We start from the raw sequence: 14411 nt of genomic DNA on the forward strand, positions 1-14411 counted from the left end.
CGCGGCGGTTCCTCTGCCCGGCCCGGCGATGGCGGCGCCGGGCTCTGAGGAGCTGCGGGCGGGCGGGACGGGGCCCGCGGGCGGCCCGGGGCCGGGCCCGGGCTGGGGCTGGGCCCGGGGCTGGGGCTGGGCCCGGGGCTGGGCGCCGTCCCGCTGCACCCCGATGTCTCGCGGCGGCGCGGGCGCACGCTGCTGGTGCGGCACCTGCCCGCCGAGCTGACGGCGGCGGAGAAGGAGGATCTGCTGCAGCACTTCGGGGCCGTGTCTGTGCGCGTCCTGTCGGACCACGGGCGGCTGGTGAGCGCCGGGCCGGGGCGGGCCGCAGGCAGGGCTGAGCCTGGGGCCTGGGCCGGCGCGGGGGTCCCGCTCCCGGGGAGCCCCGCGGGGCGGTCGGGACAGCGGCTGGCTCCGGGGTCCTGTCCCCGCCCGCGGCTTTGCCTCTTGCTGCCAGCAGTGAGGCTGTGGTAAAGCAGTGCCGAAGGGCCGCTTGTCACGTCTAGGGATGCAGTTTCACAAGAGTGTCTCTCGAAACTCTGTTTTGCTTTTTTCTTCCTCCAAATTACGGAAATATGGATGTATTTGTTTGGTGACAAGTACTGCTCATAAAGAGCCTTATATTCTGCAGAACTACAGATAGATGATGTCTGCATGTTTTATCAGGGTCATGCTTTCTTTATAGGATATCAAATATACTGACTTTGTTACAGTGATTTTGGGTACGGAATCATGTAGTGGTAAGATGAAGTAATGAAGTTTGCTAAAACAATTTTAATTTTGAGGGGTGTATTCTGTGAGGATTTGATTTAATTTGGGAAGCTAATGTTCTTTTAAAACCTGAAAACTAGGGGAAGAAGTTAGAAACCGTTCGAACGCTCAGAGCACAATAGTTGCAACTTTTGTAGCAGGAATAGTATTACTTTTAGGAGTTACTTTGATGAAAATATTTTGTGAAGTGCTTAAATAAATTTTCTGGTTTGGAAGAGGATTAGACCTTTTTATCCTTATATACTTCCTTGCAGTTTAGGATGGTTTTTGCTCACTAGAAAAGAAACACTTCTCCTGTAGTCCTCAGACAGCTGCTGAGTTCCTGTCTTAAGTTTGACTGCAGGAGGTACTTTTCCTAAATTCATAAGAAAAATGTTTTCTAGTCCTTCATGTTTGCCCCAAATGGGAGTTAGAGGACTACCCTCTGGAAGCTTTCAAATATGTAAACTTGAACTAATAAAGTGCTTGTGGCTCAGTGTTTCACATGCAATCTCATACCCTTTTGATTCAAATATATTATAACTTTTTTTTGTTTGTTTTCTAGAAACATACTGCTTTTGCTACCTTTCCCAGTGAAAATGCAGCTGCAAAGGTTTGTATTGAGTTTACTGAATGTTTTAGCAAAGTGCTTTTCTGAATTGCCAGTGCTCTGTTTTACACATCACTGGTACTTAGTGCTAAGAAAAAACAAAGCAGTACAATGTAGTACTAGAGTTCTGTTTCAGGATTTGCTTGCAGGACTTGATGAAATTTTTGAACACTTTTTGTAGAGTCCCAAGAAGGGTGGGTTGAAAGGGGTTTGTGGAAGTCATCTGATCCAACCTGTCACATAGGGCCTGGCTTACAGAAGCCAAGACTGATCAGAGCCCTGTTTAGGATGTGTGTGCATTTATATACAAACTATAAACCAAATATAGTTTCCTGTCTCCTGCATAATTGTGTATTTGCCATAAAAGTCAGCCCTAGTGATACTGACAATTCACGTCTGCCATGAATGCCCAACTTTGATAAGAAAACTATCATATTTATAGGGGATATGGATGCCAAAAAGGTAATACTAATAGTGCTGTTTATATACTAGTCTGGTTAAAAAGCCTGGGTCCAGATCTTCCCCCTTATACCTTGGGTTGGTTTTTTTTGCATTGCTTCTATTTTTTTTTAGACCACACTTTATAGGACTACTCAAAAAGTTAACGACTTTGTGAGGTCAACAGGGGTGAATTAGTTGCTTGTGTCAGTTGTTTGCAGCCTATTGGGTTCTGGACTTGAAGAAAGCTGGATCTTCCTAGGAATCTTGATTTTAAAATTCCCAGCTGTTACTGAGAGAGTTTACCATGTTCGTACTTCAGGAACAAAAGACTGGTTACTTGAAATCCCAGGGCTTTACTAGGCTGTGTGAAAAGTCTTGATTGTTAAGGCTGCTGCTGTGTTCAGGTGACAGAACTCTGCAGTGGTTCTGGCTGTGCAGCCTTGTCCCTTTCCTTCCTGCCAGCAGGAAATGCTGCGAAAAGTGGGGCTGTGAAGACACAAACCATGCAGAACTCTCGTGTCCACAGTAGCACAGACTTAGCTTAAAGCAGCTGGGACTGCATCCTATGGCCAGTTTACCAATCAAAGGAAAAACAGTTATGCTTTGAAATAAATCTCATGTTTGTCCTCTTCCCTTTCTTTCTTTCCTTCTCTGTAATTACTTGAAGGCTTTATCAAGACTGCATCAGCTGAAACTTTTAGGTCACACGTTGGTAGTTGAGTTTGCAAAGGAGCAGGAGAGTGCACAGGTACTTAGCCAGCCTTCTGTCTCAGACAAGTGCAAAAGGTATGTGAAGAATAATTTCCTTGTTATGTTTGTGGTCAAGGAAAGGAGGTTCTGGATTCGTGGTACTTTGGTGGTACTTCTAACTCAAAGGATAAATTGTAACCAATTGGGAGTCTTAACAAACAGGTTCAGATCTATAGGCAAGTGACTGCATTCCTCCCCGTAGAACTGTGTCATTACCTGTGGAATGTGTAAATAACTGATAAAAGCTATCTAATAGTGTGTAACTAAAAGTATTGTAGTAGAGGTTTCAAGTTATTTATTCCACTTTCTAAATAGGAACAAATCAATAATTTAATACCTTTGAATTTATGGTCTCTGAACAGAGTGCATGACCAGTAATTTCAGTTCTTTTACTGTGAGTGGATTTAAGTCAGGAGTGTTTGAATATAGGAAGACTTACTTAAATCTACATGAGTATTTATTTGAGAAGACTGTCACTATTGTAATTATCCACATGTGTTAACTATGAAGAATTGATAACAGCTGTAGTAGTACAATTGGTAAAAGATGTTAAAAATACCTGTGCTAACTTATTTTTTATATTTATTGAGGATGCATATTTTATATATTACATAAGGCATACTTAAATTTTGCTCTGTTTTAATTAAGACTAAATTAATTTTCAGTTCAGAAGAACCAGTGAAAGAAGAAGAGAAGATAGAACCGAACTGTGTTAAAATAGAGAATGGAATTGCACCAAACCATGGGTTAGTGTGGGGTTTTTTTTATTTGTCTTAATTATTTTATTCTGTTACTGATTATTTTGAAATGGTTATGTACTGTGGAACAACAGTTTAGTTTCCTCGTATGTTCCACAGGCAAAGCTGTGGGAGGTGTCATAAAGATGAAGTTTCAGTTCCTCAAGTTTAGAATCCTCACAGTTGGGTAGTGACTGGTGCTCTGAGCTATGAAGTTGTGGATTGCAGACAAGCCTTCTAGCACATAGCTTTGAGCTATGAAGTTGTGGATTGCAGAAAAGCATTCTAGCACTGGGCATTGCTTTCTCGGGCATCAGAGGGCTGAGGTTGTCCCGGTGTTAACAGCAGAATTCCATTCACTTGTCTTCGCGGACGTTTCTTCCTTTTCCCTCCCCCCCATTTTCATTTTTGCATACAGGAAGAAGTAAATTTTTGGAACATTTTGAGCATTGAGTTCATGATACTTGTACAGCCTGCTATGCTGTGCTTTTGGTTTTGGACATGTTGATTGTTTCTGTTTGCTTTAGGCTTCTGCATGGGTTGATAATTTCTTTATGCCCAAGCCCAGTAAATCTGTCATGCATTGGGGACTACTCCTTGATGTTAAAGTGGCCCAAAACTATTCTAGGGGAAATAATAATATTTCAGTGTTACTTCAGATGTAATTAATAGTTAAGCCTCTAGTAATCATTAATTGTTACCAGTAATTAAGTGGCAGTAATGTTAAGGTGTCTTGTTTTTAATCTTTTTTCCTCAGCCTCACCTTTCCCATCAATTCTTGCCTCAAATATTTGTATCCACCACCTTCAAGTGCAATTCTAGCAAATATAGCAAATGCCTTGGCAAGTGTGCCCAAATTTTATGTCCAGGTAAGTAAAAAACAGAAAAAAAAATAGTATAAAATTAAAACCATCTATTTTTCCCCTCTTTTAATTATCCACAAAAGTAATTCTGTTGTCATAGTAAATATTAAATTGGTTTTTTTTTGTGATAGTGTTAACCAATCTTAGTTTTTTGCTATGTTGAGGTAATGAGATTTTATTAACCAGAGGTAGCTTACTTAATTGACACTGAAGACTTGTCTGGATATGCTCTTCCTCATTAGATGTGATTTGAGCACCTGGAATTTCATTCTGAGGAGATGCTGTACTTATTTTATTAGCCTTGTTAGGGTGTTGCTTATATTGACCATTAGTGTTGGATCTCAAGTAGAGGTTTCACATTGTTCATGAGCATTAAAACTGCTGATTTACACCTCCCGAGAGTGATTCGCTATTTTTACTTTGTAAGGAACTGATATCACTTACTTATTTAAAGGAAACCTTACTTATTTTGAATAATTTCAGGTACTTCATCTAATGAATAAAATGAATCTTCCTCCACCTTTTGGACCAATTACTGCTCGCCCTCCCATGGTAACTTTTTAAATATATGTTTTCAGTACTGTAGAATTGATTCACAATTTAAAATGTTAGCAGCATGGTAGGAGATCTAAGTTCTAAAAGCTGGAGGAGTCTCTAGAGGATTGCAAATCCTGCTGCATTTCACTGGGTACGATGTGCATGTTCGTCTTCTGAAGAAATTCTTTTGACTGGACTTAGAACAAAGAAATACACATCTATGGCAGCAGCACTGGAACGTTTCAAAATGTTGGTTCACTATTGAAACTGAGATGGCTTTGGAGCTTAAACCTCCACCCATTTGTTTTGACCTTATTCTTCTTGGGAAAGTCTTTGAAACTGAGTGCAAAGTGAAAATCCAGGATCATGGTTGCTGTATGTTTTTTATCACCTCAACTTCAAAGAAGGAAAACATTCACTGTTATGCGTCAGAAAGCAGCTAACTTTCTTTTGCTTGTGGAAAGTTTTTCTTTAGTAATGTAGTTTACCAAAAAGGCATCTAGATCCCTATAAGCATGCTTTGAGAAAATACTTCTTGTCAAATTATCATTTATTGCTTTGACTGTTTTTATTAAGTAAACAAGATACATTTTTTTTTCTTTAAAAAGTTTAATTTTTTAAACTTTCTCCCATAATTAGTATGAAGAGTATTTACCAGTGCCTGTGCCACCCCCCCCAATCCCACCTCTGCCTCCTGAAGAGCCTCCTTTGCCTGAAGAGGAAGAAGAGCAACTGTCTAGTGGGGATGAATCAGAATATGAAAGTGATAATGATGAGGAAAAGGAGAGGTATGCATTTTACAGTTGTTTGCAAGCTTTTGGGCTTGCTTAAAGTGGTAGTTTTACTTTTCTATCTTCTAGTTCAGCAAATGTAAATGTTTGCAGAATATAGCTGTAATATCTAGTAGAGAGAGCATGTAGAAATCTTTCCAGATGCTTAGAGAAACGCCAGAGTACAGAAGGACAGTGCTGGTTTAAATGCAGTAAGAAAATGAAAGTGGCCTATTGGTGTGCAAATTGTCATTTGTTCCCATGTCCAAAAAAAACCCAACTAAACAAAAGCTCAGCTTGAAGAGTGCAGATGTAAGGAAGCAGAAATGAGTTCATTTTCTGAAGTCTTCTTTGCTCCCCGTCTTTACTAAATTGACTACTCAGCCTGAATCATATGTGCACACCAACTTCCAAAATGTTCTTTGTGCCTCAGCGGGTATTGCTGGGGGTGATGATATTTGTGCTGAGGATTCTCTTTCCGTTTCGCAACTGAATTACATCATAGCTGTATTTTTGTTTTTCAGTTTTTAAACTAACACTAAATTAAAAAGCAGCTTTTTTCTTTGCTGTCTAAACTGAGAAGTAAATCAGGAAGTCCCTATGCCTTATTTGGAAAAATACATCATTTGGAAAAAGCTACCCCTGTTGAGTGTTATAAAAATCAGGTTCAGCTTGGGGCATCACAGCTTCTCTCACAGCTTCAGTGTCCCAGTAAGGAGCATGCTTGGGGAAGGAAGGGCATCACTAACCTGTTACGATTTTGGTCAGTCCTTAAGTGCTCTGTGTGTATTGATTTGCTGTGTGTTACAGTGTCAGTTTTAAGGTAGCTAGTTCTGTAATTATATTCTGAAGAGTTCTATGTCAAGGGCTTTAAGGAAAGGGGAGGGTTTTCAAAACGAGTATTTTCAAATAAACTGTAAACAACTTTGTTTTGTTTTTGTGTAAAATAGAATGACCAAGTTGATGGAATTAGCAACCCTTCAGCCTAAAAGACCAATAAACACAAAGAAACGTGGCGTTAGAAAAAAGCAAAGAATTAAAGACATGTTGAATGTTCCTGTGTGCACTTCCCACAGGTTTGTGGTTTTTTGCACTTATCCTATTGGTTTTATTGCTCTAAAAGTCAAAATTTTCCTCTAATTTGGACTGAAGTCTGCTCAACAACCTTAAAGTGTGCCTGATTCAAGCTCTGTTTCTCTTCCTGTCAAACTAATAGAAATTCCTTTCCATAAAAAGATAGCTAGTTTGACATCACAACTCTGACAGAAGAAATTTAGATTTAGTGTTTGGGCTGCTTCTTAAAACAAAAAGTTAAAAGTATGATACTGGAAGAATAGAAACTGACTTAGTTTAAAATAAGTTTGGGTTTTGAAACTGCAGTTGTATGCCCCAGTAGACAGCAGTGCAGTATTTCTATGTTGTGATGAATGATTGTGAATGTGTTTTTACTAACAGCTGTCTGCTTCCTCCAAGTGATTTGCTATGTATTTTTTAATATATAGTAGTTAAATATATATAATAAATATTATATAATACACTAGGTGAGAGCAGCAGCAAGGCCAGTTATTTTTCATGCTTAAGTTACTGATGAAGTTTTTAATAAATGCCTGTGTGTTTTGTACTGTGGTATGTGATTCTTGGTTTTGCTCCCATGCCAGACATACCTACTGTATTTGCAGTGTTCTAATCACCTGGAACTCTATTGGGTGAAATGTATGAAATGGAGAACATGTGTTTGTGGTAAACAACAGCATAAAATTTAACTGGAAGAAATCTTGTATTTGACCATGCATTCATTAGTGTCTGAATCTTTAATTAATGTATTGTTGTTTTAAACAGTAACTTGCACCCTGTACTGTCACCTTCAGATGTCTTTGAGCAGCCACAGCATGTAGGTCATAAAAAAATAGAGTTTCATATTAGTACTGAGATCCCAGCTGTTCTTCAGATAAACTCAGAAAAAGAAGAAAAAAATGGTAAGAGAGTTTGTACTTCAAATGTATTTAATGTTAAAATCACGTGGCTTCAGTGTGTAGAAGGGTGCTGAAATTTATGCCAGGAAATTCTTTTCTATTATATTGGAGCTTTCAACACCAAGTTGCATCATGTTTGCATTTGCTGTTTTTCCCATGTTACAAGCTTTGGAAAGGATCCAGAGGATTTTAAAGGTCTCTCTCCTATGTGCTCTATAGTTTTATGGTGAATTGCACTGTCTTCTGTATGTTAGGATGGAAATGTTACAAATGCATTCTCAGTATTTTATAGTGTAAATGAATCTATCAGGCTAATTTCAGGTTTTCCTTTTCCACCTCTTAGAGAGCAGCATCCAAGTGATTGCCAGCCCTTTCTCTGTGGTGCACTGATTATCTGCCATAAAAATGCTGGGCAATGATAACAATGAGGTGTGATGGCTTTTTAGAGGGTTATGGTCAATCTGTGATTCTTGGTACTTTACAGTAACATCCAGTTTCTTTAAAGGAAAATACTGCAATGGATACAGGCTTAAACAGCAAGGCAAGTTTTATGCTAACTAATGTGTGCCATGGCTACATGGGGTTGTAGAGGACTCTACAGAGCAGGTGGTTTTGTCAAACTAGGGATTAAGACTCTCTTTTAGGGATGTATTCAAATTGCCTTACAAAGTCTGCTCTATTAAAATGTTGCTGGAAAGAGTATGGTGTTCTTGCTGGCTCTTGATCTTGTTGTGAATAAATGTACCAACCATTTACGTAATTTGTTGAAATTTCAGACCTTTATGCAAGCACAGAAGAAATCAATAATACAGGCTTTGGAAGGATTTTCCCAGCTCCAAGCTCAAATGATAAAATGGAAACTGAAGAGGAGGATGATGAAATACCATCAGAATTTATTTCTAGAAAGGATCTAGAAAAAAACAGACTTTCTAGAGAAGGTATAACTATGAGAATAGATTATCTAGTAATAGCTTTTTGATTTGTTGCAACAAACAGCTTAAACGTTTCTTTTCTTAATTGATCGTATATTAAATTATTTTATACTTAGGTATATGTGAGCAAATGTGCAAAGTAAATGACCTAAAGTATGGTTTATTTTTTTTGTCTTCAAGAAATGGAAAAATTTTCTGTTTTCAAAAACTATGAGCCAGGTGATCCAAATTGCAGGATATATGTGAAGAATCTAGCTAAACAAGTTCAAGAAAAGGTAGGTAAACAAGGAAATTAAATATCTATCAAAAGGGCTTTTTCTTAGCATTTCTCTTCACCCTACACTTTAATTTCAGGATCTCAAGTTCATTTTTGGAAGATATGTTGACTTCCAGTCGGAGGTGGAACGCAATATGTGAGTTCATTTGGTACTTGGTTGAAATTAAGCCTTTTAAATTAATTTCTATGGCACTGCTGAAAACTGTGATTTTAAAAATAGTCATATTTACATTTTTTGTGTTTCTGCATTAAAAAAATAGTGTTAGACCTGAAAATCTTCATTTATAACAAGTAAAGAAATAGAATTATTTTATGAACAGTGACTGAAGATCCTATTATTTTTATTATTATATATATTTATATTATTATATATTTTTATTATATTTTTATCATATTTTCATTCTCAGGTTTGCTTTTCTTGGCTGTGTGACACAGAATGAACTGTGTAGGTGATTGTGTGTATCTGATCATTTTGCATATGTCCTATTTGGTAGTACTGCACATCAATTTGCCCTCCTGCAGTCTATTACCTTTTAGTAAATGGTTTCCCCAGGCAAAATGGTCTCCAAGGACGTCATTCCTCCTTGTAGGCTTTGCTTCTGTTTCTGCTTTTTCTCCAACTTGAAGCATGAGAATACATTTGTACTGTGAAATCTGCAAGGTTTGTTAAAAATGAGTAATTGCCACTTCTCCATTGTGCCCCTAGGTTTGATATCCGTTTGATGAAAGAAGGCCGTATGAAGGGACAAGCTTTCATTGGACTTCCCAATGAAAAAGCAGCTGCTAAAGCACTAAAAGAAGCAAATGGCTATGTCTTATTTGAAAAACCCATGGTGGTTGTATCCTTTTCTTCAAGCATTTACCTTACATTCTTTGTACTTGCTGCCAATCTCTAGTTTTGCTGTCATAGTGCTCTGCAAAATAGAAAATGCCTTAAGAGAACCAGTCAGCATAACACAGTGTAGTATTGTTAATTTTATGGTAGCTGAAAATAACATAGAGGCACCTCTCCTAAAACAGGACAGTAAAAGTGCTTTATTTTGAAACAAATTTCTCTGGTCTTACCTCTTTGATCCTGCAAAGACAATACAAAAGATAATTTAGCTTGTATGACCACTATATTTAAACTAAATACAAGGTTTTAGACTTGGCTAGGTCTGTGTTTGCAGAATCAAGAACATAAGAAATGTTCCTATTAGAGTAAATGGTCTCTAGACTGGTTTTTCAGCTGGAACTGTCACTTTTTGATTGCATAGCACTGGTTTTTTGTGTGAGAGTCCTTTCTTATTTTTCACTTAAATATTTCACAGTTTATTTACACTCACATTAAGCCCAGCATCTGCTGCTTTTACTGTTTTTCCTCCCAAATACTGAGACATCAAAGTTATGAATTAACGTGCTGGGTTGGACATTTGTAAATATCAAGCATTTACCCTACTGTAGTTACTCCATTTGCATCTAACCCATTCCCAGTTAGTCCTCCTTATTTACTTATTATTGCAAGCTCTTGGACAGGCTCTCTAATAACTTCTGTAGTGTGTATCAGTGAGGTCCTGATCTTGACTGATAGACACTATTGTTACAACAATACTTCATACTGTAGTAGAATTGATTGAGGTAAAGGTCACTTTCTAGATGTCTTTGCAGAAGTAATCTTTTTTTTCTTTCTTGGTTAACTTCTACTTATCAGACACTTGTAGTCCTCAACAGAATCTCAGCAATTTGCTCGTTCAGCTAGACCAAAACAGGATGCCAACGAAGGGAAGAGAAAAAAGTAAAACGCTGCACAAGGTACGGACTCTCTGCCTGAAAGTAAAAATAAAGAATTGGGCTGGGGTTTTTTTGTTAGTGTTTGTTTGTTTTTATTTACTGTCTCTTTAATGGCTTCTTTAGGAGTACTGATGATGGAGAGGAAATGTTCCATACAAATTTCTTTTCTTAAATGTGTGCTTATATCAGAAAAACAGAGTGCAAAGTGTATAGTCGGTTTAAGTTTAAAACTTTGGTTTTTTCTGTGTTAAAAAACTCAGAGACTCATATTTTTGTAATCCTGGTATTGTAGGGTATTTGTCAGGTTCTCTAATCCTTATTCTGGGAAGCTAAAGAGAGTAATTCTGTAGAATTGGACCACTTACCTTTTAGTAAACTTCCAGGGTTTTGGTATTGAAAAGTGTTGCCTCTGAACTCCTTCCCTTCCATTCCTGACATTGTAAAGTGATCCTGAAGAACTGGTTCCAGCAATAAACTTCTGCTAGCTGTAAAGGATCTTTGCTAACTTTGGAAAATGAGTTCTTAGTGCTGTTGCAGCATCCTTTAAACTTGCCTGAATTAGTGAAGGGTATTTTGTTAGAAAGTGCTGCTTGATGTTGCGTTGATCAAGGCTTCCTTTGTTGTGGAATGTATAGGTCCTGATTTTTGGCATTATTTAAACATGAGGGGAAAGTAGCTTCTAGCAGAAAGTTAATTGTTATTTAACGTTATTTCTTACCGTGTAGCTTTACCTCACTGGTACCTTCTCTGAGTATTTCATTTATATGAGAGTAACTCAAGCAAAACCAGCTCTAATTGAACTGAGTGGTTTCATGGCCTGAAAACATTTGCATAGTGTACTCTCAAATGACCATATGAAGTAACTGGTACAAGAATAAAAAGCATTATTTCTCAATCTGCACCCTCTGATACATGAACTAGCTCAAATTTATATGGCACTGAACTTAATTTCTGGTTACAGTTGGAGATCACTGGTTATGCCTCCGCTTAAAACAAAATTAACTGAAATCTTAGGCTGAGTGCTTATGAATCCTTCTGCTTAATCCATGGTGTGTTTTTAATCTGGAGCTTGATCCTTGCTACTCTGAAGAAAACGTGAATTTGAAATAAAGGATGTGAACAGATGTTTTTGATTTTTACTAATTGGTTGTAAAGCCCACAGTGTGGTTATTGTGATGGTAGTATTTCTGTTTTTAACAGCTAGTTTAATTGCAGGTTCTTCATTCTGTCCATTGTCTAAGGATTTCTTAAATCAGATTGCATTTAAACTTGTTTCCCTCATAGCTGAGATGCTATTTGGTCTTAGTTACTATTTTGTGTTAATGATTGTGGTTTGCAAAATCTGTATTTTGTCAAATTAAAGATCACTTTTTTATAGGCATTCTTCCATACTGGTCATTGAAAAGACAGAAATAAGTATTCTATTAGGATCAAGTATTATGAGAATATTTCAGTCTTGTTTCTCACTCCTTTCTTGTTAGAAAAAACCTTCTATTTATGTTATCTAGTGTCTAATAAGATTACTAAGGTTTTTTTAATTTAAAAAAAATTGAAGCATTTTAGCTAGTGGAGAGCCTGATAGATGAAGCCTGATCACTTTTATTCTTTCCAGGAATTCCATGTCTTTTCAATTAATTTTGTACATTTATTCTGAATGCATTAAAAATGCTAAATACTTGAATTACATAAAGAAAATAAATTTGTTACTATATTGATGGTCAACTCAGAAGCTTTTTCCAGAGTGAGCAAAGCCATATTTCTATGTGCACCTGGAAGTCTTACATGAGCTACCATCTTACAAGTGTCACTGGTGTTCTGTCCATGGGCAGAACTTCTCCCTTACCGTGACTGTTTATATGTTGCAATCATACAGTGTGCCACGGAGTTACACAGATTTCTAGGGATCGATGAGGTTTAATTAAAAATACTTGTTTCATTTCCCAGCTAATGGTTAAGCTGAACCCTATTGCGACATGACTCTTTTTCTGTTCCTGCTGGAATATTCTGATGGATGCTGATTTATGATACAAAATTGCATTATAAAAACTTGAGTCTAGGGTTGATTGATTGGTTTTTTTTTTTTAATTTCTTTTTTTTTTTGGTTTTTATTTCTCTACAAAGATTTTATCCTTTTTTTTTTTTTTTTTGAGAAAATAATACATATGGTTTATAAAAATACTGTTTAACTCCTTGCTGGCTGAAATGTCTTTCTTGATGGACTGGCAAACAAGTTCACTTAGAGTGACTTTTTCCTGTAGCTAAAATACAACTTTTTGGGGAGAAAAGTTATGTGGAAGAAACTGATGTTGAGAGGTCTCTGGCTTCCTCATAGGGAAGAAGTGGTTTAAAAGCTGGCATTAAAGGGAAACATGATTGGGTTTTGGACCTGATGGAAATAAAGTGAATCTGAAAAATGGCTTGAAGGAGAGGGAAAAATCTGCTGGTGTCCTAATAGTTCAAGTTATCAAAAAACACATTTACTTTTGAATATGAAGTTTAGTGTTGATGGACTCATTAGCCTTCTTTAATCTCATAAGGGTTAGAACTGTTTTTTATCGAGGAGGCATATTTGGTTTTGCTAGGTAGCGTAAACTTATGTATGTGCAATACTGAGAATCAAGTAAAATTAAACCACATTCTGCTGTTCTTCTTTAGAAACATTCCTGCGTAAATACTGCAGTAATACTGTCATGCAGAGTGTATCCTTTCTTGTTGTATCCTTTTTTGTGCAATGTTTCCTGTAGCACTCAACTGCATCTTAAGTTTTCATGTAGAGTAGGTGTGGGGAGGAGTTAACGTGTTTTACATTGAGCTAATCTAGTAATTTTAAAAAGCAAACTTTTTCAGGGGGTAAAAAGAAACCAATGAGTTGTCTGTGTTGTGTGAATAGACACAATGAAGATTCCTAGTCTCAAAAGGTGGCCTTCGCCTTCTTCCTCAGAGGTCATATACTGTACTAATTTGTGGTCCCATTCCTTAGTGGAACAGTTCTAGCTCATACCAGCTGATCTGTGTGAAGCTGTGAGCTCACACTGACCGTTACCTTGTTTTTCTTTAAATACATATTAATATAATAACATGTTGGCTAAAATATGTTGCAGAGCAGCCTTAATATTAAGGGTTGACCAGTATTTTAGATCATTTGATGATTACTGTTGTCCTGGTTTATGAGAAACAATCTGAAGTTGATCTAGTTTATACATTCCTTACTTCATCTTTTTTGAGTAAAGAAGGAAATTAACAATATCTTGCAATTAAGTATTTGGAGCTGGACTAATAATCAACTATTAATCACTGCTACCTTTTTGTTGGTTGGTTGGGTTTTGTTAGATTGCTCTCTGCACTGAGGTAGTGTTGCTAGTGACTTACATGTTTCTTGTGGGTTTCATACTACATTACTGTTTAACTTTCTATAATATAAAATTAATACAGCCTGCACCTTTTAAGATGTATTTCTACAGACATTAAGCACCTTTTAAAATACTAAGCATCTTTCAATTTAGTTGTCAAAAGCCAGTATAACACTGCTGTTTTCTAGTAGTTCTTACTTTTAACATGCCTTTGTGATGTTCCAGGTCCCTTTTGTGTTCCATCTCTTTCAAGTATTCACAAGCTGGGGAAGAAGCAGTGTAATCATCAGGACTCTTGAACTGTGCGTAGTAGCATTTCTAAAGTATGTAAGGCAGAGAATAAATTTTCTCGTCTTGAAGATTACATATATCTCTAAGTATCACAAGACTTGCATCATAAATGTATGTTTAGATTGCTTGTGAAGTCTAATAAATTATTCCCTTCCTCTTCATTTTGCTGTCTTCTCTTCATTTTGACTTTTATTTTTGGGGTTTTGAGTGGGATGGACCTTCTTGTCTTGGAGACCAAGCAGGAGGACTGGTGCACTGGCCTGAATTTGTACTGTGAAACTGGGCACTGTTTTTCCTCGGTAATTAACTTGTATTATTTATCTGCAACTTGGAAACTGTTACTAGTGAGACTGAAGTCATTAAAAC

At 37.3% G+C, this 14411-nt stretch overlaps 1 protein-coding gene across 1 annotated transcript; it reads left to right on the forward strand.

Moving 5' to 3' along the window:
- Nucleotides 1-28: 28 nt before the first annotated feature.
- On the forward strand, nt 29-14206 carry RNPC3 (RNA binding region (RNP1, RRM) containing 3). The gene is given in 16 exon segments (XM_039556033.1): nt 29-100; nt 103-297; nt 1310-1357; nt 2463-2581; nt 3211-3291; nt 4040-4151; nt 4629-4697; nt 5322-5470; nt 6403-6528; nt 7292-7428; nt 8202-8363; nt 8538-8632; nt 8712-8770; nt 9341-9473; nt 10353-10425; nt 13060-14206. Coding segments are annotated over 15 exon segments (1617 nt in total). The 3' UTR covers nt 10413-10425; nt 13060-14206.
- Nucleotides 14207-14411: the final 205 nt, after the last annotated feature.

This window comes from Corvus cornix, chromosome 8 (genome assembly GCF_000738735.6).
Source record: "Corvus cornix cornix isolate S_Up_H32 chromosome 8, ASM73873v5, whole genome shotgun sequence".
In the NCBI taxonomy this organism is placed as follows: Eukaryota; Metazoa; Chordata; class Aves; order Passeriformes; family Corvidae; genus Corvus; species Corvus cornix.